At 37.4% G+C, this 27,434-nt stretch overlaps 1 protein-coding gene across 4 annotated transcripts in view; it reads left to right on the forward strand.

The window, feature by feature from the left end:
* The window catches only part of RNF150 (ring finger protein 150), a 221,691-nt gene that overhangs the window by 131,082 nt on the left and 63,175 nt on the right, over positions 1 to 27,434 (forward strand). For 3 of the 4 annotated variants that reach the window (XM_045552225.1, XM_045552228.1, XM_045552227.1), the window contains exons 2-4: positions 11,453 to 11,703; positions 23,307 to 23,378; positions 24,772 to 24,854. In XM_045552225.1, coding sequence (XP_045408181.1) covers positions 11,453 to 11,703; positions 23,307 to 23,378; positions 24,772 to 24,854 — 406 coding nt within the window. The remainder of the gene's footprint in view (positions 1 to 11,452; positions 11,704 to 23,306; positions 23,379 to 24,771; positions 24,855 to 27,434) is intronic. The other variant, XM_045552226.1, reaches the window with a different exon arrangement.

The following is a 27,434-nucleotide window of genomic DNA, read 5'->3' on the forward strand; positions in this document are numbered from 1 at the left end:
AAGAAAAGAAAACACAATATTCCTAGGATGCAAAACCTGCATATTTAGAGTATTGACTTTTTGTATATGTGAGTTCCTCAGGGCCAACTGCAGAACTTGACTATGCTCCGATTTTGGTATGCATTGAGGTCCTGGAACCAATTCCTCACATATATAGTGAGGAGCAATTGTATATTTGTTTTTGTCTAAAACAAAATTAGAATTTAAAATATCTTGCATATAACAGAAGTTTTTTAAGCATTTGCTCTAATAAAAACTGACTCTAATGAAAACTGAATTATCATAAAAATCAATTTAGTATTCTATAATTTGTTCTATTTCAGCCTGGGCTGTATCATATCATTTTTAATCATTTGAAATTCTCACAAAATCTAGAAGTAAGATATTTTTGAGTCTGATTTAAATATTTTACAAGAAATATGTTACAGGAAAATCCTACAGGTGGGGCTATAAATACAATACCTTATTTTATATTCATCACTCCCTCTACAATTACCACAAATTCACAAAAAGATTCTACAGACTTTGTAGAATTGTAGGGTAGGAACATATATGAGTTTTTTCAAAAGTGTGAGTCATTGATCATCTCGTGTGGCTGAGGAATGACATCGGTGAGTTAATTAAGTTACTAGAGCCATTCCAAGGAAAATAAAATTAGCTATTGTTAGCATCCCCTTTAAAGATTTTTTGATCTCATAAAAGTTAGTTGTAACTGACTGTAATGACAAATCTCCACAGAGAGGATTTGGTGTGTAATTAAAATGCTCTTCAGTAACATCTGCATTTGACATATTTCAAGTGTGCAGCAGAGTATTAGGGGAGCACAGAGTAACCACTGTTTACCTCATAACTCAGATGCATCTTTATATTTTGAGCTTAGAGGTCTTTTGAAGAAATCAAGTCAATTGGTTTGCACTACAAATTATCAGTTTGGTTTCTGATGATAAATTTTCAAACTCCTAAATTAGTTCTAACATGAATTTTTTATCCTTTGGAAACTATTTTTATTGGTCAGACTAAGACTGTGTCCAGAAAACATACTTCCCATCTTCAACAAGTGTGGTAATACATGAGTTTCAGGAAAGGTGCATGTTTCAGGAGAGTACTAACTTCTCCCTAGGTAGACAAGGTAATAGAACACACTTTGAAGCCATATGGAATGACCGCTTACTCACGGTCTAGGATGCCTTTAGAATTATATGTGTGAGACAGAAAGCAACAATTTAGTGAGATACAGACATTATTTTCTAAAATGTATGAAAGCATTATGGTAAATTCTAATGTGATTCAAATAAGTAAAATTAAATAATCGACCACCTAAGAAATTACATGGAAGTATAATGTGGTTCAATGACTCTAGTTGGAAATTCAGAAGACCTGTATTTTTAGAATTTTTTTTGTCACTACCGGGTTATATGAAAGCAAAGGGCAGAAAACTTCACCCAAACTGCCTTTAGCAAAATAACTGTGAAATCCAAAAGTAGGCTAACTTCAGATGTGGCTTGATCACGGCTCAAATCATGTCATCAGGTTTTTGCCCTGATTCGTGGCTCTCCTCCTTTGGTGCCAGCTCTATTCTTAGGCTTTTCCCCTCCTGGTGCAAAAATGACACAGTATAGCCTTACAAATGCTCCTGTATAAGTCCAAAAGGGGGCCTTGGCTTTCCTCACAACACAAATAAAATCCCTGTGTGTCCTGCCCATACCTGAGCAGTAGTGACTGTGAGAGAGAGGGCATCACATCGATTGGATTAGGCTGTTGTAGCAGCGGGGACTTGTACTGCATTGTAATATGAGAAGGGGGTGCAGGTGCAGGCTGATTTGTGTATTTGGCAGTGGTAGGACAACAGTAATGATACTAATAAAAGTTAACTTCTATTTAGTGGTTTTTATATGGCAGGCCTTCTGCCAGGTGATTCACCATGAGTTACCTCATTTAATAATAGGACACGATATTTCCCTCTGGTGGGCATTTTTCTCAATGACTCCTGTGGTAACATCTCAGCTGATTGAGAATGTGGGTGGGAAAGGATGTGTGGGGGAGGTTCCTTTAGAGACATAAAGATATGAGGTCCTCATTTGAACAGAGGGGGAGTGGGTCTAGAATAGAGAACAAGAGGGTGATATCAGGTGTTCTTTTGATGACAGTGATTATAATTTCAAGTGAAAATAGGGGACTTGTGACATTTTTCTCTTAGCAGTGTTCACATAATCAAGTTGGAGGCATAGACAAAGCAAATTTTGTAGGGCAGGTTCCATAGAGCAAGGGAGCTGGGGGAGTTTTAAGAAGAGTTTGTTACTATGGACCCTGTGATGTAGGCTGGGTAAGGAGAGATGTGAGGCCAGGAGAGGGTTGATGGATAGTACGAAAGCAGAGCAGGTAATGGGTTGGGGGTACCTGAGCAAAGAGAGCTGGAAGTAGAGGAAGTGGCATTTGGAAAGTGACATCTTTGAAATCAGGATTCCAGAGGTGGTGCATTTTCCAGTGGTGACAAGGTCCAGGATAAGACAGTGGGAATGTGTCTGGAGAGGCCTGGAGGAGAGAAGGTCCCTGGATGAGAAATTCCCACCTGAGGAAGATGAATGTTACAAGCAAGAAGCTAAGGTGGGGGATAGATGGTGGCCAAAAGAGAGGAGACAGGGTAATAAATCCAGGTGAAGAGAATCTTAAAAGATCAGTGGCTTTTGAAGGAGGATGTGATGGGGCTGGGAGCAGTGGTCTGGGAGTGGCAAGACAGAGCATGCACACCAAACCACCTTCCAGCCCTGAGACATGTGGAATGTGGCTTAATTAAAATAAATTAATTTTTTTAAAAGTCTCCCGTTCACCATCTCTGCAGAGGCAGCAATGGCCCTGGAGGGCAGTCAGATCAATCGAAGCAAGGAAATGAAGGATCAAGGCGGCAAAGGGATCATTCCAAGAAGAGACCAAGGCTGTTAGGGAATTTATTGACCAGAGACTTTAATTTCCAAGAGTCACAAAGAAAGGGGTTAGGCAAGAAAATTAGGTTGGATTATGTGATGTACAGAGCAGTTGTAGCTCCAAGGACCTAGTGATCATTCATGACACAAGAGGCCTGAACATCAGCAGTGCTGCAGGTCAAAGGTACATGGGCTCCCCTGAGAGGAGGCTGAGCATCCAGTGGGGTTGCAGAGAGCCTCCCAAATGGGAGGACTCACTGGTTGCTCTTTGGCACAGGGGACCATCGAAACTTACTTGTCTCTCTTCTTAATCTTCTGGAGAAACAAAGCTGAGGCTCCCACCTTGGTTTTCCCCAGGAAACAAGACCAGGAAGAGTAGCTGGTTCTATTAGGGAAACATGAGCTTGCAGGCCAAGTTATCAAGACAACTGAGGAGTCCCACCATTGCTAAAGATAGTCCAAAATGAGTAGATACCACCTGAGAAAGAATGATTTTAAAATGGACCACAAATATTAAGTAAGGGAAGATTCTATGCAGCAGGAGCTAGAAGTTATAAACAAACAAAAAATGGGAAATATTTAGTATGAAAAATACAATACAGTAATCCCTCAATATCCAAGAGATTGGTTCTAGGACTGCCCTCAAATACCAAAATCCATCATACTCCAGTCCGCAGTTGGCCCTGTGGAATCCCCGGATATGAAAAGTCAGCCCTTTGTATCGGCATGTGAATTTTCCATTCACATTTGGTTACCGATTCAGAACCTGCCAATGAGGATGGCTGACTGTAATCACGGGAAAAAATCCATGTAAGTGGATCCACATGGTTCAAACCTGTGTTGTTCAGGGGGCCAACAATAGTTTAAATAACACAATAAATGGGATAAAATACAAAATGGGTACTCCTAAAAAACAACTTTATGAGCTGGAAGATAAGCTTAATAAATTCTTTTACAAAGCAGTCAGAATGAATCAAGAGAAATCGTAAAAGGCACAATGAAATACCACAATATACCTATGAGAATGGCTAAAATAAAATAGTGATAATACCAGGTGTTGACAAGGATGCTGAGAGACTGGATCATTCATACATTGCATGTTTGAATGTAAAATGGTACAGCCACTCTGGAAAACAGTTTGTCAATTTCTTAGAAACCAAATATTCAACTACTGTACCACCTAGTAGTTGTACTCCTTCATATTTATACCAGAGAAATGAAAATTTATATCTACCCCATATAATAATAATGTTCATAGCAGATTTATATGTAATAGCCCCAAACTGGCAATAACCCATATGTCCATGAGTTGGTGAATAAACAAACTATATTGTACCACATTCCATACCATGGAATACTACTCAGCAATAAAGAGGAATGAATTATTGATGTACACCTGGGCGAGTAAGGTCATTGCACTGAATGAAAAAAGCCAATCTTGAAGGATTATGTACTATATAACATTCTAGAACTAACAAAGTAAAGATAGTATATATATGTGGTCAACAGGAGTTAGGAAAGGGAAGAGCAGGAGAATTCCTTTGTGACAATGGAATATTTCAATATCTTGATTGTGTTAGTGATTGTGACTCTATACATGTACTAAAATTTCATAGAATTATACACAGAGACATTTTAAAAATCTATACATGTAAAAACTGGTCAAATCCAAGTAAGTTCTGTAATCTAGTTAATTACATTGTGCCAGTTTCCTGTTTTGATAATACACTGTAATTATATAAGATGACACCATCGCAGGAAGCTGGGAGATGGGTTCATAGGGCCTCTGTGTACTTTTTTTGATACTACTTATTAGTCTAAAGTTATTTCAAAATAAAGTGTTTTTAGTGGGGGATAGTATAAGAAATATGGAGGAAGATGAATAAGTGCCACCAGTAGGATGATAGGAATTGCAGGAGAGAAAAAATATAGGAGAAAATATTTGGATAAAGTATGAGGACAAATGTTTCAATGAAAAAATGAAATACCTCAGATTGAAAGTATTCACGTATTGGCTGGCTCTGTGGTACAAAGGAAAGTATTTGTGCACTACCAAATAACTGATGAGTATTCATAAAGAGACATAGTGATATTTAAGAACATCAAAGACTATCCTGCAATGTAAGTCTAAAAGGTTACAGAGAGGAAGAACAGATCATTTCCGAAAAGCAAGAATCATGACAACATCAGAGCTTTCAACAGAAACAATAGTCTGAGCGGATATAACCACCATGATTACACACGCAGTTAACTGTACAAACTCAAAATGTATTGAGCAGCAACTGGCAGAACTTCAGAGAGAAACAGATCGATCAACTGTTGTGTTAAACAATTTGACACACCCCCGTTAGGCAACTCATCAGACAAACTTTATAGAAATATGGAAGATCTGAATACAATTAATTAATAAGCTTAATCAATGAGATATGTATACCCAACACAGAATAGGCAATGTGTTTGGATACAGATGGAAACTTTACCTTGAAAATGGTGATTAAGGATCAATTTTTCAAGAGGCTCTGTTTCTTGACCATAATGCATCAACAAAAAAATAATAATAATTACAAATGGATAACTTTAAAAATCACGTATCTTTGGAAACTAAATACATAATACTAAACAACCCTTGGGTTAAAAATGAAATCTGCTTCTCTGGAAATTTTTTGTCTTTCAGAGGCTCTTTTTGTATTTTCTTCATTTAGGGCTAATGTTTATTAGGCTTATTGTTAGATATTTTAGAATGTCTGCTGCTATTATGTTATAGATCTGTTTTTCCATTACATTTTCTAGTTAGGGATTACTGGCATATAAGAAGCTCTTCATTTTTCTGTGTTGATCCTGAATCTTTTATTTTACTATACAGTGTTCTAATTTCTTTTCTAAATAATTTTTTTAAATTCCTCTCCCTTTTTAATCCAGTTCATACTCATAGCTTTATAAACCTATGGTAGGTACTTTTTCACTTTGTACTACATCATAAGCATTTTTACCATGTTACTTTTGTGGTCATCATAATTATCAATTTTCAGTGAATGTACCATAGGTTACTTATTTTACTGCTGTTGGATAATGAGTCATTTCAAATATTTTATTTTTTCACTTTTGCCCAGGTATATTGAGGTATAATCTACAAATTAAAATCGTATATATTTGAGTGTTCTCATCATCTACCTTGTTTCCTGGTTGTATCAGGCAGCAGCAATGGTGGCCAGGTGCAGTCTGCTGTCATCAGCATGGATTCCCCTCTTTAACTTCTGAGGGGGCCTGAATGGTCTTCTGGTTTTAGAGTGGAATTATCTTGGCTTTCACATACAGTCATGGGAGTCCCCAAATAATGACAGTGTGCACTCTTCCTTTTAGGACTTACCACTCTAATTTCTTTGTCTCTTTACACTAGGTATAACTTCTGCTTTCAATGTTGGCTCATCCTTGTCTTCTTCACTATGTTAACTGGAAAACTTCCGTTTTCTCCTCCATTTAATGTAATATTTCTGGATGATACTCGTTACCACGTTGAGGAAATTTCCTTTACTACTCTTCATAAGAATCAGGAATGGGTGCCATCCTCAACAAATGGGTTCCTTCTCTAAGAAGGTTGGCTACTACACATGTCTCTACCTGAAGTCAGAGGGAAGGGCAGACAAGATCTGGGGAGCACACACTCAGTCCTCTTATGGACAAATTCCTGGAGTGGCAAACTCAATTCCACTCACACGTCCGTGGCCAAATATTAATCACAGAGCCACATCTAGCTGCAAGGGAGACTTTTCACGGGGGATCTTGGCCTATGCCTAGCTAAAACACTAATACTGTAGAAGAAAGAAAGACCAAATATTGGAGGATAACTCACTATACAAGATACTTACATGCTTTATCCCTTTAATTTGTAAATATGCTAGAAAGCATTAGCATATTTTCTAATATTAAGTCATCTTCACATTCCTAGGATAAATCCCACTTGGTCGTGAAGATTGTTTTCCTATATTGTTGGATTCTTATTGTGAGTGCTTTATTTAGTATTTTTGCATCTGTGTGCCTTAAAAATATTTGTTGATGCCGAAAGTAATAATAACACTTTACATTTATATGGTGCTTTGCAGTTTTAAAATCATTTCATATACTTTCTCTCACTTTAAAATAGATTATAATCAGGAACTGACTTTTTCTTTAAGTAGATATTAGGTATATAAATAGAAAATATCTATAAATGGAACAATGAAAATTTTTCTTATTATCTAAATTCTAGAGGGCCAACAGTGCGACTGAGATTAAAGTAAAGGTTAGTGGGAAGAAAATCTTGCAAGAGATTGAAAAAAGGATTTTTGATCACATCAACCCAGGGAGGAATGCTATTATCACCCTCCAAGATACACAGGGAAGAACAGGGCTGTAGACTGTGAAATGTCTAGCATTGTGCTGGTGTTTCTAGATGTCCTATTAATGCAATGTTTAAACAACCTGGTTTGAATTTATGAGTAAAGTCTTTCCTGGTTATTAAACATTCTTTGGCTTTATGAACTTTTGTTTTGATTCCTTACTTATCTGTATATGTCAAATTAGATCCTGGCAATCGAGCACTCTCAGGGGAAAAGGAAGCACTAAAAATACAGGATGCTCCTGCTGTCATCTGGCAGTGGGTCATGTGTGTCCTGGTCACACGTTTTCCCACAGGACTCAAGAGCTTTTCCAGAACACACAATAATTACATAACAGCAGCCACTCACCATTCACAAGTATAAAGTGCTTTTGGGAGGAAAATAGATGGTAGGTTGATGTAATTTTGCAAAAAAGGAGGCACTCAGTGTCACAGTAAACAGAATTTCTCAAATAGTAGGATCTCTTTGTAGGTTGTACCCATGCAAAATGTGCTATTTTTTAACGCCTCTTCCCTGAGCCTTGGAGCCTCCTCCATGTCATAGATAAATAGTAGCTACTTAAGGCAGCATTAAACTCTGAGATCACTGCTGGGCTTTCGGAGCTCCCCCATGCTTCACCCCTGTTTCTCTCCTTCTCTGCCTCCCACAGACCCATAGAAGCAATTATACCGTAGAATACCTGAAAGAATCTGCTGGCTTCTGACACTGTAGCTGCACATTCCAAAATGAAGCAAAGATCAGGGCACTTGATTACTCACATCAGTGTATATGTCTCATTTGAACAACTGAGATCCTGGAGTAGCTTTTTGCCTTGGATTTTGTGCATTGATCAGAATGACAATTCATCTAAATCCACTTAGTACCATTTTGGGGGGACACCCTACGTACCCAAATTCTTTGTGACTATTTCTACTGGGATAAATACATATCCCCAGTATCACCTTTTGCCACGCACAATACACAGACTAAAGCACACAGAGAAATATCCCAGAATCCCATCTATTTTTACCATAATCAACCCTAGAAATTTATTATGAATGTTGAAAATGAATAAAGCTGAAGTCCAGATGAATAGACCCTCCCCACTGTCATTTGTACTGTTTCTCTTTCTGAGTGGGTGTTATTTAATACATAGCATGAAGGCACAACCGTAGGACAAACAACACAAGCAATGTAACTAAGCACTTAAGTTTAAAATAAATGCTTTAACATAGTTAATTATACTTTATCCTACAGGAAGACAAAATGTTTTCTCAGGTCCCTGAAAATGGATGATGAGTAATTTAAAGCTTTGTGGAGATCGAAAATTTGTTTGCCTATTTTTAAAATGCTGAACTAGAGTTTGAAACAAGCTGTCCAGTTCCAGAGCCCAACTCTTAATTGTTAGACTCTATGGTCTCTTAAATATAAGTAGATAATGGGAAAATTGTAGGGAGAAAAATAGTGGAGGAAGATTTAGGCTACAAGATAGTAAGTATGTTAAAAGCTACACAATTAAAACAGCCTGGTACAGGTTCAGCAAAAGATGGGTCAACCTTATACACACAGAAACAAACAAACAAAAACAGTGCAAAATAGACCCAAATACATATGCTAGAAATTGCATCCTAATGTTCCTCCTTTCTATCATAAGAGTTCAATAAATATTGTATTGTTATTAAATCATAGTTGGGTTCAAGATTTAAATGTAAAAAGTAAGACTATAAGGTTTCAAGAAGTGATTTTAGATGAGTGTTTCCATAATCTTGGGTGAAAAAGAAATTTCTAAGCTAGATATCAAAACTGGAAGCCACAAAAGACTATATTAGTGAAATTTGACCTCTATACCCTGTGAAACTTGTACATGTCTCAGCATACAAAGTCTCATAAATAACCCCAACATGCCTTCCTCAAAAGAATCTAATTCTAGAGCTTTAAACATGCCTAAAGAATATAAATAAAGGAATACGTGAAATAAAAAATTATGATTCTATGATTACTCCAATAACTCTAAAATAGCTGCAGTGCTGGGATGAGCCTCTTTAGGCCAGATTAGTCCAGTATGCAAAGAAGATCATGTTTCTCTAGAGACAAAACCCGCCAGCAGCCTTAATCCCTCACAAAACCTCAGACCACATGCAGCCATTAGCCAAAGTAGATGTGAAAAGAAAAGGAACATCAGAATTGTCAGTAAATTCTGCAAAGTTGAAATTCAAGCCCTCAGTTTCAGTAATTCCCAGAAATAACAGCTAAACCCAAGCACTCTCTGGCTTTATGATTTTGCAGTTGGACCAATGCAAAGGTTTTAGAAATTTTTTAAACATATAATTGATATAGCATATACAGACACCTTTGTATGTAGTTAGCTTTTAAAGTATTTATTCAGCCTAGGTGAAACACCATCAAAGAATTTATGATTGAAAACCCTGCAAAGAGAGCAAGGTCAAGTGAAAGCCCTAAGTAGTTCTTAAGAGGCTTGCAACACCCTGAACAAATGTAATCTGGTAGTTCCTGCTAGCTGACTGACCTCAGCATGGGAATAAGGCCAGCTTTAGGCAGCCACAGCAGGGTCTAATTTTGTCCTAGATCTCCAACATCCTAATTGCAAATTTGCTTCCTCCGATTTGTAGTCACCACAGGTATTAGAATATTTCTCCGTGGACGTGGGAGCTGTGTGCCCTAATCATCTTGCATTGTTCTCTATGGATTTGAATTAGGGTGATCCCTGAGAACCTATCCTAGTGAAATTAATATTCTCTTCCATGTGTCACACACAATGACATGGTGGGTGGGTTCATTTGAATCTGGTATCATATAATTTCTAAAAAATCCCCTTGTAGACACCCCAGAATTCCTCACAAGGAGGCCAGTAACTCTTATAACCCAGGCCCAAGAAATGTGCCATTTTTGCTTCAAACTGTCCAAATGCCAGGGGCAATGTGGTGGGGGTATTTAAGAGGGGACTTAAAGCAGTCCTGGAATTATCTGTACTGCCTCCATCTTTTCTTTGCTTGGTATGTGGTCACACAAGCTGTTTCCATTGAATTAGGTTATATAAGCAAAAAATAATTGTGAGACTATTATCGTATGTTGGCAAATCATATTAGAGCTCTTTAAGGCTGTGGTCCCCACTCCCCAGGCCGTGGACTCATACCAGTTCATGGCCTGTTAGGAACCGGGCTGCACAGCAAGACCAGCAAGCCAGCAAAGCTTCCTCTGTATTTACAGCCGCTCCCCATTGATCACATCACTGCATAAACTCTGCCTCCTGTCAGATCAGCAGCAGCATTAGACTCTCATAGGAGCACGAACCCTACTGGTAAACTGCACATGCGAGGGATCTAGGTTGCGTGCTGATTATGAGAATCTAATACCTGATAATCTGAGGTGGAGCTGAGGCGGTGATGCTAGTGCTGGGGAGCAGCTGCAAATACAGATTATCATTAGCAGAGAGGTTTGACTGCACAATAAATGTAAAGCGCTTGAATCATCCTGACATCCTGAAACCATCCCCCTACACTCCCCAGTCCGTGAAAAGTTGTCATCTGTGAAACTGGCCCTTGATGCCAGAAAGGTTGGGGACTGCTGCTTTAATTCTTTTTTTTTTTTTTTTTTCCTTTTTTTGGTTGCTTGGATACTCACTATAGAAGAAAATTGCCTTGGAAATGGTACACAGAGATCCATAACTGAATATTCATAATGTCCATGTGGGGGAAAGGGAGAGAAGGGAGAGAGCTCTCAGACAGATGGCATGAAGACTGGGCATTTTACCCTTTTGCCATGGAGTGCAAAGTCCCTTTCCCTCCTCAGGGGAATCTGTGGAATGCAACACACGACAGCCAACTGGGCTGTCTGGGAAGGATCCGCCTTTCCCAGACCCAAGGGCAGTACTTTAGAGATGAAAAAGAGAAGAGCATGATCATGGCCTCGGCTAGTCCCAACGTCATGAATTCAAGTTAGGTTCTTCTCTCACATACAACATAGCAGCATCCCTAGGTCTCTGAAGAAAGAGAGACTTTGACTCGGTTTCCGGCTAGTAGGTCTTCTCAGCCTGGCACAGAGTTCTCAAAGGTAGTGTCGTTATTTGGTTACATGTTACTTGGTCCAGAGGCATCACTCTGTTGCCCCCACCTTCTCCCCTGACCTTATTGCCTGTTCCTGCCCCTCTCGCCACAGGTGTGGAAGACATCGTGGCCATAATGATTCCTGAGCCGAAAGGGAGGGAGATAGTGAGCCTGCTGGAAAGAAACATCACCGTGACGATGTACATCACCATCGGAACCCGGAACTTGCAGAAATATGTGAGCCGCACTTCGGTTGTGTTTGTCTCCATCTCCTTCATTGTCCTGATGATCATTTCCCTCGCATGGCTGGTCTTTTATTACATCCAGAGGTTTCGGTATGCAAATGCCAGGGACAGGAACCAGGTGAGTAGCAAAAAGTTAAAAAAAAAAAAAAAAAACTTTAAAAAGTGGTTACAAAAGCAACATATATGATTGTGTAAACTTTGCACATCACAGAAAATACCAAGACAAAAACAAAATTACCTGTTATACCCCCACTCAAGATAAACACTGCTAACATTTGCTGTATAATTTTTCAGATATATTCCAAATACACTTATTTTGATGTTTTACTAGTATTGTTGTGTAAAATAGAGGTCATTTGTCCCACACTGGCCTTATTTTTTTAGACAATTATTTCTTTAATAACCCACATGATAAAGGGAGAAAGGGAAATTGGGCTGAGATTATGCCAATAGTGTGAACATAATTTGGAAAGAGCAAGGATTTCCTCCTTATGAAAAGAAGAAGAAAATGAGATAAAAATTTAAAGCTATTTTAAAAAGCGATTAAGCATATAACATACACATAGTATAAAACGCAAAAGGTATAAACTGGTATATAATGAAAAGTAATTGCCTTCCCATGTGTGTGTCTCAGCTACTCAGTTCCTCTGCCTGGAATATCTTCTTTTCCAGGGGTATTTTATGCACTATAAAGACATTGCTCGCATGTGTGTGTATGTGTGTGTGTGTGTGTGTGTGTGTGTAAATGATGGTGTAGTTAACTCTATAGCCTTCTCTCTTTGTTCATATTGGGCATTAATTCACTTCAACACACAAGCCAAGCTGCCTTCTCATTTCTAATGACTGCATAGCATTTCATTGTCTGTATGTGTCACATTTATTTAACCAACATCCATTAATGGACACATTTTGTCATTGAAAAAAAAATGTACGCATGATACTTAGCACATTTGTGAGTATGTCTGTAAGGTAAATCTTGGAAGTTGAATTGCTGGAGCAATGGTATATACGTTCTAAACTACCATAGGTACTGCCACATTGGCAAAAAAGTTTGAACCCATTTATTTAACAGTATATGAAATTGACTGTGTCTGCATATTATCACCAAAAGAATATGTTACAGCTTATTAGTGATTTGGTAAGTTAAAAATGGTATCACTTTTTTTATTACAAGTAATGTTGAACATATTTTCAAGTACACTAGAAAAAGTGAAGATTTTTCTGTGAAGTATCTGCTTTTATCATTTGAACACTTTTCAACTGAGTCTTTGGTCATTTTCTTGTGTATAAGCTCTTTATTAGTCAAGGAAGTTAATCCTTTATTGTAATAGAGGATTCAATTTCCCCCTCAGCTTTTCATTGTCTTTGATTTTATTTATAGTGCTTTTTGCCATGCAGAAATTTTTGGATTTTGCATAACTAAATTTATTAATCTTTTCTTTTTTAAAATAAATATTGCATATATTTGAGGTTTATAATATGGGACACTATAGTGAAGCAAATTAACATATCTATTATCTCACATAGTTTTTTGTGACAAGAGCAGCTAAAATCTACTTATTTAACAAAATTTCTAATATAAAACAATTTAATTAACTGTAGTCTTCATGTCATACATCAGATCTCTGGACTTCTTCATGCTACATATCTGCTACTTTGTGTCCTTTGACCGGCATCTCCCCATTTCCTCCTCCCTGCCCCTTCTCTAATAACTACAGTTTGATTCTCATCTCTTTGTATTTGACACTTTTTAAAAATCAGATTCCACATGTGAGATCATGTAATAATTTTCTTTCTGTGTCTAGCTTATTTCACTTAGCATACATCTTCCAGTTCCATCCATGTCATGGCAAATGTCAGGATCTCCTTTTTAAAGGCAGAATAATATTCCATCATATATATGTATATCACATTTTTTTTTATCCATTTTCCCATCAATGGACACTTAGGTTGTTTCCATATCTTGGCTGTTGTGAATAATGCTGCAATGAATATGGGAGTGCAGATACCTTTACAAGATGGTGACTTCATCTCCTTTGGGTATATATCCAGAAGAGGGATTACTGGGTAACATTCTATTTTTAATTTCCTTAGGAACCTCCATACTGTTTTTATAATGGCTGCACTAATCTACATTCCCACCAACAGTGTATAAGGGTTACCTTTTCTCCACACCCTAGCCAATGTTTATCTGTCTTTTTGATAATAGTCATCCTAACGGATATGGGATATTATCTCATAGTGATCTTAACAGAGTTTTGCATGATAAGACTTTGCTATAGGCCAAGACAACAGAAGAACATTCTCTCACGTTTTCATCCTTGACTTTTTAAATTTCACTTTCGTGATTAAATCTTTATAGAGAACTTATTTCAGTACAAAGAATGAAGTAGAGAGTCAATGTTTTTTTTTTTCCAAATGGCCTACCATTTTTTGTAACTGGCATTTATTGAATAATTAATCTTCTCCCCATATGTAGTATTCCCATTTAACATATATTAAATACCTATATACTCTTGATTCTATTGCTGTACTTTTCAAACTGTACCATTGATCTGTTATTCATACTCTATCTAGTACCATATTGTTTTGATTACCATAGAATTATAATGTTTCTCATAGCTATTCATGCTAACTTCCTTTATTGCTCTATCTCCATTCTTATCTTTATATGAATTTAGAACCAGTATATCGTTTTTTAAATTTATAGAATAATGTAGGAGAAATTTATAACCTTATGATGTTGAATCTTCCTATCCAAGTATAGTATGTTTTGCCCTTTATTCAACTCTTATTTTTATTCCCAGTAGCATTTTTCAATACTTATTAATCTTGGACATTTTTCTTATGTTTATTTTTAGGTATTTTATTATATTGCTATTATAAATCAAAATTCTTTCTTTCATATAGGAAGCTTTTATTTTTTACATTATTAATAGCTTCATTATTGCCTTAACAATACTAATTATAGTATTTATTATATGCAAGCATGTTGCAAGAGTTCTCTATGCATATATTTAACTACTTAATCCCCTTAGTATCCCTATAATAGATTATTTTGTTGTCCTCATTTTACAAATGTGGAAACTGAGCACAGAGAGGTTAAGTAACTTGCCCAAGGCCATACAGCTAGTTACTAATAGAGCCAGCAATTAAACCAGCAGCAGGACTCCAGAGTCCATGCTTATAACCACCACATTATAGTATCTGTGATTGTTTATATTAGTTTCTCAGAATTATGCTAACAGTACCCACAGTCAGTGATAACTTCTTTCAAATTTTAAATATCCCCTTTTTTTCTGTTATCTGATATCCTTGGTTTCTACTTCTGGAAAACTAAAGTTAGAGTGAACGTGTTTCTCTTCATTCCATATTTAATGGGAACCTCCTCAATTTAATCAGATTGTTTTTGTCATTTCTCCATTTTATTATTTCTCCATGCAGTCTTCTATGTCGACATATATATTTTATCATGTTATAAAATATATAATGTCAGAAATGTCAACTTAGTCCTATTTTGTTAAGAGTTTTTAATCAAAAATGTATGTTTCATTTTAACAAATGCCTTTTCAATAGCCCTTGTCTAAATTTTCTCTTTTGAGCTATTAAAAGGAATTATTATTATTATTATTATTATTATTATTAAAAGGAATGGGCTATATGAATGGATTTCCCACCATGAACCATCCTGAACTTTCGGTATATACTCTTCTTCTAATGTGTGCTAGATTATATTTGTTAGCATTTTATTTAGTGTATTTATTTTTTACCTTATATTCATATATGAAATTTGTCCATTGTTTATATTTGTATCATGTTTAGGTAATGGTTATACAGCTTTATAAGAAGAATTTACAAACTTTCCTCCATTATCTGTAATCTAGAGTTGCAATGTCCAATATGGTAGTCACTTGCCATGTGTGGCTATTTAAGTTAAAATTAATTGTAATGAAATAAAATTTAAAGTTCTGTTCCTCAGTCTTGAGCCACAGTTCACGTGGCTACCATATGGCAGTGCTTATACAGAACATCCTCATCAGTGCAGAAAGTCCTCTTGGGCAACACAGTTCTAAAGCATTTTAAATAGCACCGGAATTAGCTGATTCTTAAAGTATTAGCAGAAATTTTTTGTAAGTTAATAAGGTCTGAGCTGTTGTTTGTTTTAGGAGGATGGCTCTTCTTTTTCTATTTATTTTATGATAACTGATCTGTTTAAAGTTTCTGTAGCTTTTGGAACAATTTTTTAAACATCATTATTTTTTTCTGATTATTAAAATGATATATATTCATTTTAATAAATTCTGGCAATCATAGAAAAACACTAAAAGAAAAGACAATTCACCCATTATGCTATTGAATTGCTCACAGTTGAAAACATTACCTTTCAGGTATTTTAACCCCCTACATATATATTCAGTAAATTGTCATTTCATGTGTGTGTATGTATACATGAGACACAAACACATGTAAGTTTTATGTTCTACTTTTTATTAAATGGTGACCATTTCGCCTGTCATTAAATAATCTTCAAAATCATGATTTTTGTGGCTATGTAGTAGTCAGGTTCCACCACTTACCAAAAGTGGAAAAGTTACATAATGTCTTTATTTGTTAGTTTTCTGAACTTAATAAGAATAAATATACCTTTCTCTTTTTCTCTTTTCATTTTTCCTTTTTCTTAATGAAGAGTCCCAGATAAGACTTACGCCATCTCCAGTATTTTTCTTTTTCTTTTTTTGGGGGGACAGGGTCTTGCTCTGTTGCCTGGGTTAGAGTGCAGTGGCATCATCCTAGCTCACTGTAGCCTCCAACTCCTGAGCTCAAAGCGATCCTCCTGCCTCACCCTCCCAAGTAGCTGGGAATACAGGCGTGTACCACCACCATGCCTGGCTAATTTGTAGAGACAGAGTCTCGCTATTACCCAGGCTGGTCTCAAACCCCTGGCCTCAAGCGATCCTTTCTCTTTAGCCTCCCAAAGTGCTAGGATTATAGGCATGAGCCACTGCACCTGGCCCTAGAATATACCTTTCTAGGTCACAGTGAGGATTAAATGGGTTAATGTATATTATTTTTAAAGTTGTTGTGCATTGCACTAATCATTTAATCAGCTTTCAATGAATGGTATCTATCATTACTCTCATGTAGACTCCTTGATGACAAATCTAATTTTCCCACTTTCATTAAATATTCTGAAATTTAAATGGATGCAACACCAGTTAGACTCCAGGCAGTAAAAATGGATTTAGAACTACCATGTTCAGTTAGTTGAGTTAATTATTTCAGTCATTATTTCACTTTGTGCAAATAGATATCGCTTGCATGACTGTCTAGGCATATGCATACTCTCTGAAAAACAAATTGGAAGGAGATGGTATGGAAGTGGTTCATGATGTTTAAGTTTTTACTCTGATCCCATTTTATTAACTTTCCTTGAATTGCAGAATGTTATTAATACCATCAGGGTCACTCAGTGAATTGGGATCATGTTAAAAGTTAACACTGTTTCCTGATGAAATGGACACTATACTTTAGCCCTTTGATGGATGAAATAGGTACATATAATTTCCCATAGAAAAATATTTCTCTTTTAATGGACAGTGTTCCACTCCATTCAACAGAAAGTTACAGCTGTGCAAGCTATAGCTATAATAAGCATCAGGTTAACTTAAATGATTTATTTTTATTAAAGCATTATTGGCCTTTAGAAAAAGTGACTGTCAGGTTAGATGTAGGCTCACAGCCTGAAATGGAATATCAAATTGATTTTACCTTGGCAAAGTATCCAACCATTCAGGTATGTGAAAGAGAGGCTGAATTTGAATTAGCCAGCTGAGCAGCACCTCAGTTTCTGTTTGACTCTGTGCAGGTCACAATTAAAGGAAAGTCACCATATCAACATATCACACAGCCTAATTGTTAATAGCTCCCCAGTTTACTCTCAGGGAAGTCATGTGATTACCACATGTGTGAAGGAAGGAGAGGGCTCGAGGATGCAATTAGGCCAACTTTCATAGCATGTGCTGAAATGGGAAAGGCAGAGAAAGAAGAGAGCCAGAGGGGCTTAGAATCAAGAATTTGGGTTGGCGATGTTAAATTTAGAGACTTTGTAGATACTAAAGCAGAGATGCCAGGTAGATATTTTGATATGCAAGTTTGGACCTCAGGAGAGAAGACAGAGCCAGAGAGAGCAGTGTGGGGCTCATCAGTATACAGATGCCATGTGATCATCAGGACAGCATGAGCTCACCTGGGGAGAGGAGGTCAGAAGCCCGAGCCTGGGATACTCTAATGTGGCCTCACCACCCACCTACCCCCGTCTCTTTCCCTTGATCATATAATTATATATATTTATTTCATTTTCTTCTCAGCTCTTACCGCTATCTGAAATTATTCTCTTCTTGCCTTATACCTCACCTTGCCAATGCACGCGGGCACTCTGAGGGAGAGAAACGAGGAGGCTGGCTTGCAGAGACCCAGCACAGCCTCGCACACCATGGGGACCCACTGCTCCCCTGTTCAGGGTGAACTACTCTGCAGCCACCTTCTTCACTCGTGATGTTTGTGTCTCCTATAGCCCCACCATCTTCCTTGTGTGCAGCCTCTTTGGGGACCTTGGTCTGTTAGATGGCTTGTGTGTACCTGAGTCCAGTGACTGATTGTTTCAAGCTCTCTCTGCACAGAGCTCAAGGAGGTGGATGAACTCCTATTTCCCATTCCTGAACAAGCCCTGTGACATTTTAAGCCTGTGGAGGCATCTCATATGGGTTAGGATATAGGTCTTTCCAGAGCACACACAGGACTTTGGGGGGGGGCCAATTTCTGAATGTCCCATTCCAGCCTCATCTCCAACCGAGCCCGCAGTACTCTGTTACATAATTAGACATAAATCTGATGCCCTGGGAAGCTAGGTGAGGACCTGGGATCCAGTCAAGGTTGGGGTTCTGGAGCTGAGACCACTAAGAAGTGAGTAGAGTTTGTATCTAACTATGGTTTGGGTGCAAAGTAGAATCAGAGGCCTGGGCAGGGCAGGGCCATGAGGCAGGAGGACAACCCAGTCTCATAAATGCACAGGATGGTGTGGAGAGAGGAGCCGGGTCAGAATCATAGGGATAAGAACAACAGTCAGGCAAGGCAGAACAAAGCAGGGTGGGTGAGAAGAGGAAGCTGAGGAAATGGTGCTCAGGGGAAGGAAGGCATTTATAGCACACTTTCACCTGTTTGTTAAAGGAGCAGGGCACTAGTTAGTAGAGACTCCAAGATGATACGAAAAGTTCCAAACCACAACCCACTGTTAAGAGAAGGAAGGCCCCATAATGCTTAGGGAAAATGTTTTACTGGCCATTTAAATACCATGGTGACCTTTAAATACCATGGCAGACCTCTCTCTCTCTCCTCACAAGCCCTGATGATGTTCCTGGATGAATACTTTAAGGCAATAAGGAAATAGCCCATCAGCACCACTAGTGTGGATGTCTACACTGCATAGCATGGGCACTCTAGGTCAGTCCTAAGGACCCACATTCCCAGAAGGGCTGCAGATGGGAAACCACAGTCATAAGAATCAGGAGGCAGAGGGCACCTGGCTGTAACTCTACTCATGTATTTGAGAATGTTGATTGCCTAATCCCAGAATCATAGTTTTTAGAACTAAAAGGAACATTTGATACAATGAATTTGGGAGAGAGAAATGTTAAGTGATTTTTCTCAAGGGCATGCGACCAGATTGGTGATTTCAAGTCAAAATGGTTTCCTCTAGACCGAGCCACTTTGATGACAGCACTGAGGTATAGAGACAACCCATGGGGAGAGTCACCAGTCCCCACCTTAGTCACAGCAGTAAAATGAGGACCTCCGGACCACTCAACAGTGAATGCTGGCCCTGTTGGCTTTGGAAGTAAAGGTCGATCGTTAAGTCCTTCCTAGGACAGCCATTCCTCAGTACTCCCAAGGGACTGGTTCCAGGACTCACCCTCCCAACCCCCTGCAGAAACCAAAATCTGCAGATGCTCAAGTCTCTTATATAATGTGGTGTAGTATTAATATTTGCACATAATCCATGCACATCTGCCCACATACTTTAAATTTATCTCTAGATTACTTGTAGTATCTAATACAATATAAATGCTATGTAAGTAGTTCTTATACTGTATTGGTTTTTTATTTATATTATTTTTTATTCTTGTATTGTTATTTTTTGCTTATTTTTCCAAAATATTTCTCTCTGGTTGGTTGAATCTGTCAATGTGGGACCCACAGATACAGAAGGTCGACTGTATCTGGTTTAAGATTCTTTGCGTCAGGGGGCTTCACAGAGGATGCTAAGGTTCGTCTTCATTCTGCCCATCTAATGACCTGCCATCTAGTGACCTCTTCTGTACCTTTGGGGTGAAGGCCAGATTCATGACAGACTCCTGAACCTGAGTGCCAGCGTGTGTTATAGACAGTTCTTCCCTTCCCACCAGGAGGTCAAGGAGGCATGTGCCCCTTAAACCCAGATGTGCCACTTCTGCTGTCATTCACTAATTCTTACCCTACTTACGAAAACCCTGATGGATGAGAAAGCAAACCCAGCAAGCAGCATTCCTGTCATGGCCATGGCTGGTAAGCCTGTCTTCTTGTGACGCTGTGGGACACTCTCACTGCCTGCTAGGACAGCCTGTCTCAGACACAAGGACTGGGTCTGTGTTCTGAAAACCACACGACTCCCAATAGATGGTAGCTATTTCAAATATGGGAAAATCGGATAAACTAAGCAGAGTTTTCATAAACAATATTGCCTTTGAGGCTGATCCAAGGAAACCAGACCTGTTTTGATTTGTTTTATGCGAGGCCTGGTAATGACATTCAACAAAGTTTGCTTGACAGATTTACTTCTCCCTCAGGATACCTTTCCCTATTTTTTTGTATGTACATGGCTCATGGCCCTTTGATTTCTTTTGTACATATTGATGCTCAGGCTATATTGTAACAAGGGAAATAATGGAATTTAAAGTAAACTTGAACTTCACAGAGAAAAAGAGAAGGGAAAGGAATATACCAAGTCTCAGCCACCAAGGGAAACAGAAATGCTTCTGTCTCCTAAAGAATGAGAACTAAAATTGTCCCTGAAACTGCTTTAGAAGAAAGTGTAAAGCTCTCAGGAGAACAGAAAGGCAAAAGTTTATGTCATAGCCATGCAGTACTCAGTGAGGTAATTAGCCCTTGAAGAAGACCCCAATGCCAATCATACCAACAACAAAAATAAATAAATGGGACCTGATTAAATTAAAAGGCTTCTGCACAGCCAAAGAAACGATCACTAGAGCAAATAGACAACCTACAGAGTAGAAGAAAATATTTGCATGCTATACATCTAATAAAGGGCTAATAACAAGAATCTACAAAGAACTTAAATCAGGAAGAAAAAAGTCAACCCTATTAAAAAGTCGGCAAAAGAGACAAACAGAAGCTTTTCAAAAGAAGATAGACTAATGGCCAATAAACATATGAAAAAAATGCTCAACATCTCTAATCATCAGGGAAATGCAAATCAAAACCACAGTGAGATATCACCTAAGTCCAGTGAGAATGGCTTTTATCGAAAAGTCCCAAAACAATAGATGGCTGGTGTGGGTGCACAGAGAAAGGAACACTTACACACTGTTGGTGGGACTGAAAACTAGTACAACCTCTATGGAAAGTAGTACGGAGATACCTCAAAGAAGTAGAAGTAGAACTACCATTTAATCCAGCATTCCCACTATTGGGTATTTACCCAAAGAAAAAACAAGTCATTTTAGACACTTGAACTTGAATGTTTATTGCAGTACAGTTCACAATTGCAAAGATGTGGAATTAATCCAAGTGTCCATTAATACATGACTGGATTAGTAATGCATGGTATATGTATACCATGGAGTACCACTCAGCCATAAAAAAAGTGGTGAACTAATACATTTTGTAACAATCTGGATGGAACTGGAGATCATTCTTCTAAGTGAAGTATCGCAAGAATGAAAAACCAAATATCACAAGTACTCACTATTAAATTGGAACTAATCAATCAATACTCACATGCACATATGGAAGTAAAACTCAATAGAAATCAAGCAAGTGGGAGGGGGAGGAGAGCGAGGGTAAATCACACCTAATGGGTACAATGCACACTATCTGGCTGATGGGCACACTTATAACTTTGACTCAAATGGTATAAAAGCAATTTATGTAACCAAAATGTTTGTACCCCGATAATACTTTGAAATTTAAAAAAAGGAACAACAAAAAAAAAGAACAAAATACAATGATGCCTCTTTACAAGTATACTTGCATTTTTGCCTTAGAGCCATATTCAACTTTGGCTTAGAGCTACCAATATGTACAGAAATATGGTACAAAGAGAGAGAGAGAGAGAGAGAGAGAGAGAGAGAGAGAGAGAGAGACACTGTGGGGTGAGATAGAAACATCTCCATTGAGCTCTGGTCGGGATTAGCTTTAAGGTGATGTGCATAATATTCTCAGCATAAGAGCCTATGTGAAAGATAGAGATTATAATAGTCAACTACAATCTTTGGGGATAAAATATTTTTGTAAACCTAAAATATTGTAGAACTGTAACATGTTACGTTGTATAAGTTTACTTTTGAGAGCAAAACCTTCAAATATTCTTTTTAAAATTTAAAAAGATCTTTAAGGAAACTTCTGTAATCTTAAAAATTATTTTCAGGAAATCTGAGGTCTGCCCTTTAGTATTAGTAGCATGATCTTGCATGTAAGGAGATTAAGTGTGAATACATGCTTTTGGAGGTATAAATAAAGGCAATACTTAATATAAAAAAATTTTAATGTTATCTCTGTTAATCTTAGTCCTTCAAATGTGTTTTACAGCTGCTGCAAATCTATTGCAGACCAGAAGTACGTATACCAAAGGAGATTAATCATGGAGAAAACTCACAAGCATACAAACACACCATTTTTTCCTTGACAGATTAAAATCTAATTCTCTCCCCACTCTGTACTTCTCTCAGTCTTCCTCGTTCACCTCTTGTTGCATTATTGCAGGGCTCATTAGGACAGTAATTTTCTCCATCAAAAAAAGGGGAGGCATGATACATTATTCTTGAAATGGATGATGGTGGTTACTCAGGTGTTTGCTTTATAATTATTTGCTAAACCGAACATTATGGTTTATATTTTTTTCTATATGCACATTCACACGTGTACATAAAGGAGGTGAAATTTGCATATGAGAATGTGATGCCATAGGATGGAACAGACCAAATTTAAACCTAGGTCTACTTGAGCAAATTGAAAGGATTATACAAGCAATAAACCCTGACTGTAAAAAAGAGGAGACGAAGTTTATTCCAGCTACTCCAGATTGACTGTCTCTATGTCACAAATTGAGTGGCTAGAGTGGCAAATTACCAAATTACTAAACTTTTTTTTTTTTTTTTTGCCAGTCTGTACAGATGTAACCTGCCCTGGAGAACCGTTGGGCAGGATCTTTCTATGTCGTATGCCACTTGCTTGATACTGGGCATGAAGCTCTTTCATAGACCTCAGTTAGGAGGATCACTTTGTGCAGGAACCTCTGCCCCATTCCTTCCAGCCATCATTGTTAACATTTATGCCGCCTGTGCATGACTTGAGAGCTAGCTGCCCTGGTTTATTAAATACTATCATGAATGGAGTCAAGAATTACACATCTTTATTCCCAACAAGTAGCTTTTCTTTCTTTTCCAGCGCCGACTGGGAGATGCAGCAAAGAAAGCCATCAGCAAGCTCCAAGTCAGGACCATCAAGAAGGGTGACAAGGTAACAGCCTCTTTCCTGTTCGATGAGGAGCTATTCAAAGAAGCTCTTAACAGTTCTGATAGCCAGGTAGAAGAGAGGGAAGGATGGGAAAGGGAAATACATACTAATAGTTGTCCTGTAAGTGTCTGTTACTTATACTCTTCTTTATTAAATTTAAAGCAGTTCAGAAAATGCATACAATAGGATAATAAAATATCTGGATAGAAAACTAGAGAAATGGAAAAGTAAGTATACAAAAACATAGATAGGACCAGGATAAAATTAGTAAACAAGTGCATCACCTAAAATGTATAACAGAAATGGGTCCTAAATTTAGGTTGGGGTTTTCTAGCAGCCAATGAAAAGAAGGAATAATCTTCAAACAATGTTTAATTACCTTATTCCAGCATCCCACAAGATAAAAACAAAATGGTTGTTCCTGATATTATGACCTGAGAAACTTTTTCCATGAATCTTTGCAAGAAAGACAGTATTATGTGCTGCGCTGTGTTCTCCACTTAAGTCTACAGTTTAAATGCAGGAATTATATTAAATCCCTCTGAAATCTGGTATTTAGAACCTCAAAGCCATTGTAACAGCCTCCCTTACTGTAGAATAATCGAATAAAGCCAAAAGGAGGGACAGCAAAGCAGTATAGTCCGGGCTTTCGGGACCCCAACCCCCAGGAGAAGGTTTAGAGCAATAGATGACAATATGTGGGTTTGGGACTCCTTTAGGGGCTTTAGAAGGAATTCACAATTCCGCATGTACAGCAGATGTTGTCTCTAGTCTGAATAATTGATTTATCTCACAATTTATGTGCCATTATTAATATTTTTCAACTATGTAAAAACTGGGCTTTATAAGATAAAATTCATTTAAAAGCATGACTATATTTAAAGTACATTTTGGTCATTACTTTTTCCCCCTCAATCAGAGAATAATAAAAGTACAAGAACTGTTACATAAGTAACATATTGTGAGGTATTAAAAGAGATTTATATACTTAAAAAAATTGAAACCATTATTTTGTGTTTGTATTTATATTTATTTTATAAACTAGATCCCAGAGGAATGGATAGGTTAAGTATAATTCAGATATTTCTCCATAGATATTATTTCTCATCCTTGAGATTTTGATATGTCACCTTTAATTATAATTGAGAGCAGTATCAGGAATGGCACATTAGAAAATGGTTCTCCTCACAGAAGCACTTGCAGTGGAACCTAGAAACAGAAAGTAGAAGTTAGAAGGAATGGAAACTAAGCCAAGAGATAGTAAATAATTGATTAAGAAACTGGCACCAGGACTGTTGTTGAAAGCTTCACTCCAGGCTCTTTGGTTTGTTGTTTGGGTATTTACACAAGAGTTGAAGCTAAGAAAGTAGGCTCATCTGTGCTTCCCCTGTTGCAGGAAACAGAGCCCGATTTTGACAACTGCGCCGTTTGTATTGAAGGGTACAAGCCCAATGACGTCGTCAGAATCTTGCCCTGCCGGTGAGTCACTAGGCTTTGGACTGGGGCGTGCATGGAGCCTGCCTGCTTAGCCTCCTGGCTCGGACCTACTGGGCCTCGCCTGCCTCAACATTTCTGTGTGTACATTGCAAACAACCAAAACACTCTTGTTTTTGTATGACCTTTGTCCTTGAAAACACTTCGCCTCGTGAAATTGGAAATATTTATTTTTCTGATCCCGTTTGCATCAAAGGAAGTTTACTGCTTTGAACTAGAACCTCATGATACAGAATTTGATGCTGTGGCCTCCCAGTGCAAGTTTTCTTGAACAGCAGATCTATGATGTTCCAGATCAATTCTGGCTTTTCCAGTACTAGTTTAATTAAAATCACAAACTCTTAAAAATATTTTGTGAATGCTCATGAAGGGCTCAGAAATCAGATTATGGTCAGGAGTAAGCAGGAAGCCAAAAGCAGATTCCATTCCCTATTATTTTTGTTACTAACAAAAAGAATACAAATCTCAAATTCCCCAAAATTCCTGAATCTAGGGGAGGATGCCAGCATATGTAATTGGGAAAACTCCCCAGGTGATTCTCAGATAACCCTAATCCCTCTCCCTAATTGAAATTTACTGTTAAGTTGTCTGAAATTTTTTTAAAAAATCATTAAAATTAAATAAATCTAAATAATTTAAATAAAATATTCTAAAATTGCATAAAAAAGCCCTTCTCCTTAATTGAAAACTCTTTTTAGTGTTTTTTGCCATGTGTGCAAGTGTCCTAAACTCAAAATTAGATTATGCCTTGATGGAAAGTTCTTCAGGCCGGGTATATTGGCTTACACCTGTAAGCCCTGCACTTTGGGAGGTCAAGGTAGGAGAATCACATGAGGCCAGGAGTTCACTACCAACCTGGGCAACATAGCTAGACTCCATGTCTACAAAAAAAAAAAATGGTGGCATGCAGCTACCCGGGAGCTACTCGGGAGGCTGAGGCAGGAGGATCACTTGAGCCCAGGAGTTCGAGGCTGCAATGAACTATGATCGCTCCAATGCACTCCAGCCTGGGCAACAGAGCAAGACTCTGTCTCTTAAAAAAAAAAAAAAAAAGTTCTTAATTTAGAAAGATTGGCTTTAAAAATTCTTACAGACTCTATAAAAGTAAATAAAATAGAAAAGATACACCACAAAGATATGAAACAATCTGTTTGTTCAAGAAACAAAATATGCCTTTAGAGAATTGGTTTATTAATAATAATCCCCAAAATGACAAAGAGACAACAACAACAACAACAACAAAAAAGACAGGATACTCAAATAGATGCAGAAACTCTGAAGGGAAATAGATCTTAATTGAAATACTCATAGGCAAATTGACCATTAGGTGTTAGGAATGTACGCCCTGCTGGCCCCAGCCAAAACCTTCAAGTATGATTCACTTGCCCATAGTTTGTGGATGCCCAACTATCCCTAAGACTAAATCATACATCAGGAGGCATGGAGATTTGGCAGTTTCCTTCATATGAGGATGCTGTATATAAAATCCTTCTAGATGTTATACTTAGTGTTTATTTGGTGACTTCCAGAAATACTGGCAAAGAATGGCAGTCTGTGAACTACAGAATACCTCTCTGGGTAACATCTTTCATCTCTGCAGTATTTTATTAAGTATTTTGCAAAGCCTCATAGTTATAAGCAAGTAAAGTGCTTTCCTTTAATATCCTACTTGGAGATTATTTATACCCAATGAGGGTACTACTAATAAAAAAAATTCAAAGCCAATTAAAGTTAAATAGCTACTTTTTCCTGAGAATCTAAAGAACTTCACAAATGTAATTAAGAAAATCTGTTTTTAAAATTACATACATAGCATTACTTTAGCTCTATAATTCACAGACTATAAAATAATTTATTCATTTGGAGTTATATCATGAATAAATTTCTTGGTACTGTACATATATAATTGCTGGAGGCTGCATAATATCCAAGCCATAGATATACCACAATTTAATTTTCCATGTCCTTTTTTTAGAACATTTGGCTGATTTCAATTTTTAATTATGACAAATTGCATTAATAGTATTTAGATTTTCATGATATATTATTCCAGATCTCCCTTTATAGTATATTTTTTAAATAGTAACCAAGAAAAAAATAGCATTTTAATATTTAACACACAAAATTTTAGGAACTTACATTTTATTTACATCAGTCCTTGCTGTAGGCCAGTTCATTTGGCTTCAGATTCCTCCTTTTTTAAATAATTGTTTTGTTCTCAGATTATTCCTTGATTTGTTTTGCTTCCAGCTCCTTACTGTCCATCTAATTTTATTTCCTTATTGTGGATCCTGCTTTAAATAAAAAAATACATTGAACGTTACCAAACACAGTTATAGTTAATTACTGTTTGATCTTATACTAGTCACACATATCCACCCTTTGAATAGCTCATACATTTTTTCCATACTGATTTTTAAATCATGATATTTTTATGCCTGTTGCTGGTTTGTGCCAGACAGTTTGCACTAATGGATATTATCAAACAAATGCACTGGCATTTGCTTTTTGCTAGATAATTTTCTCTGGGGTATTATTAAGCCTTTGCTCCTATGAACTTCATAG

This window comes from Lemur catta, chromosome 5 (genome assembly GCF_020740605.2).
Source record: "Lemur catta isolate mLemCat1 chromosome 5, mLemCat1.pri, whole genome shotgun sequence".
In the NCBI taxonomy this organism is placed as follows: Eukaryota; Metazoa; Chordata; class Mammalia; order Primates; family Lemuridae; genus Lemur; species Lemur catta.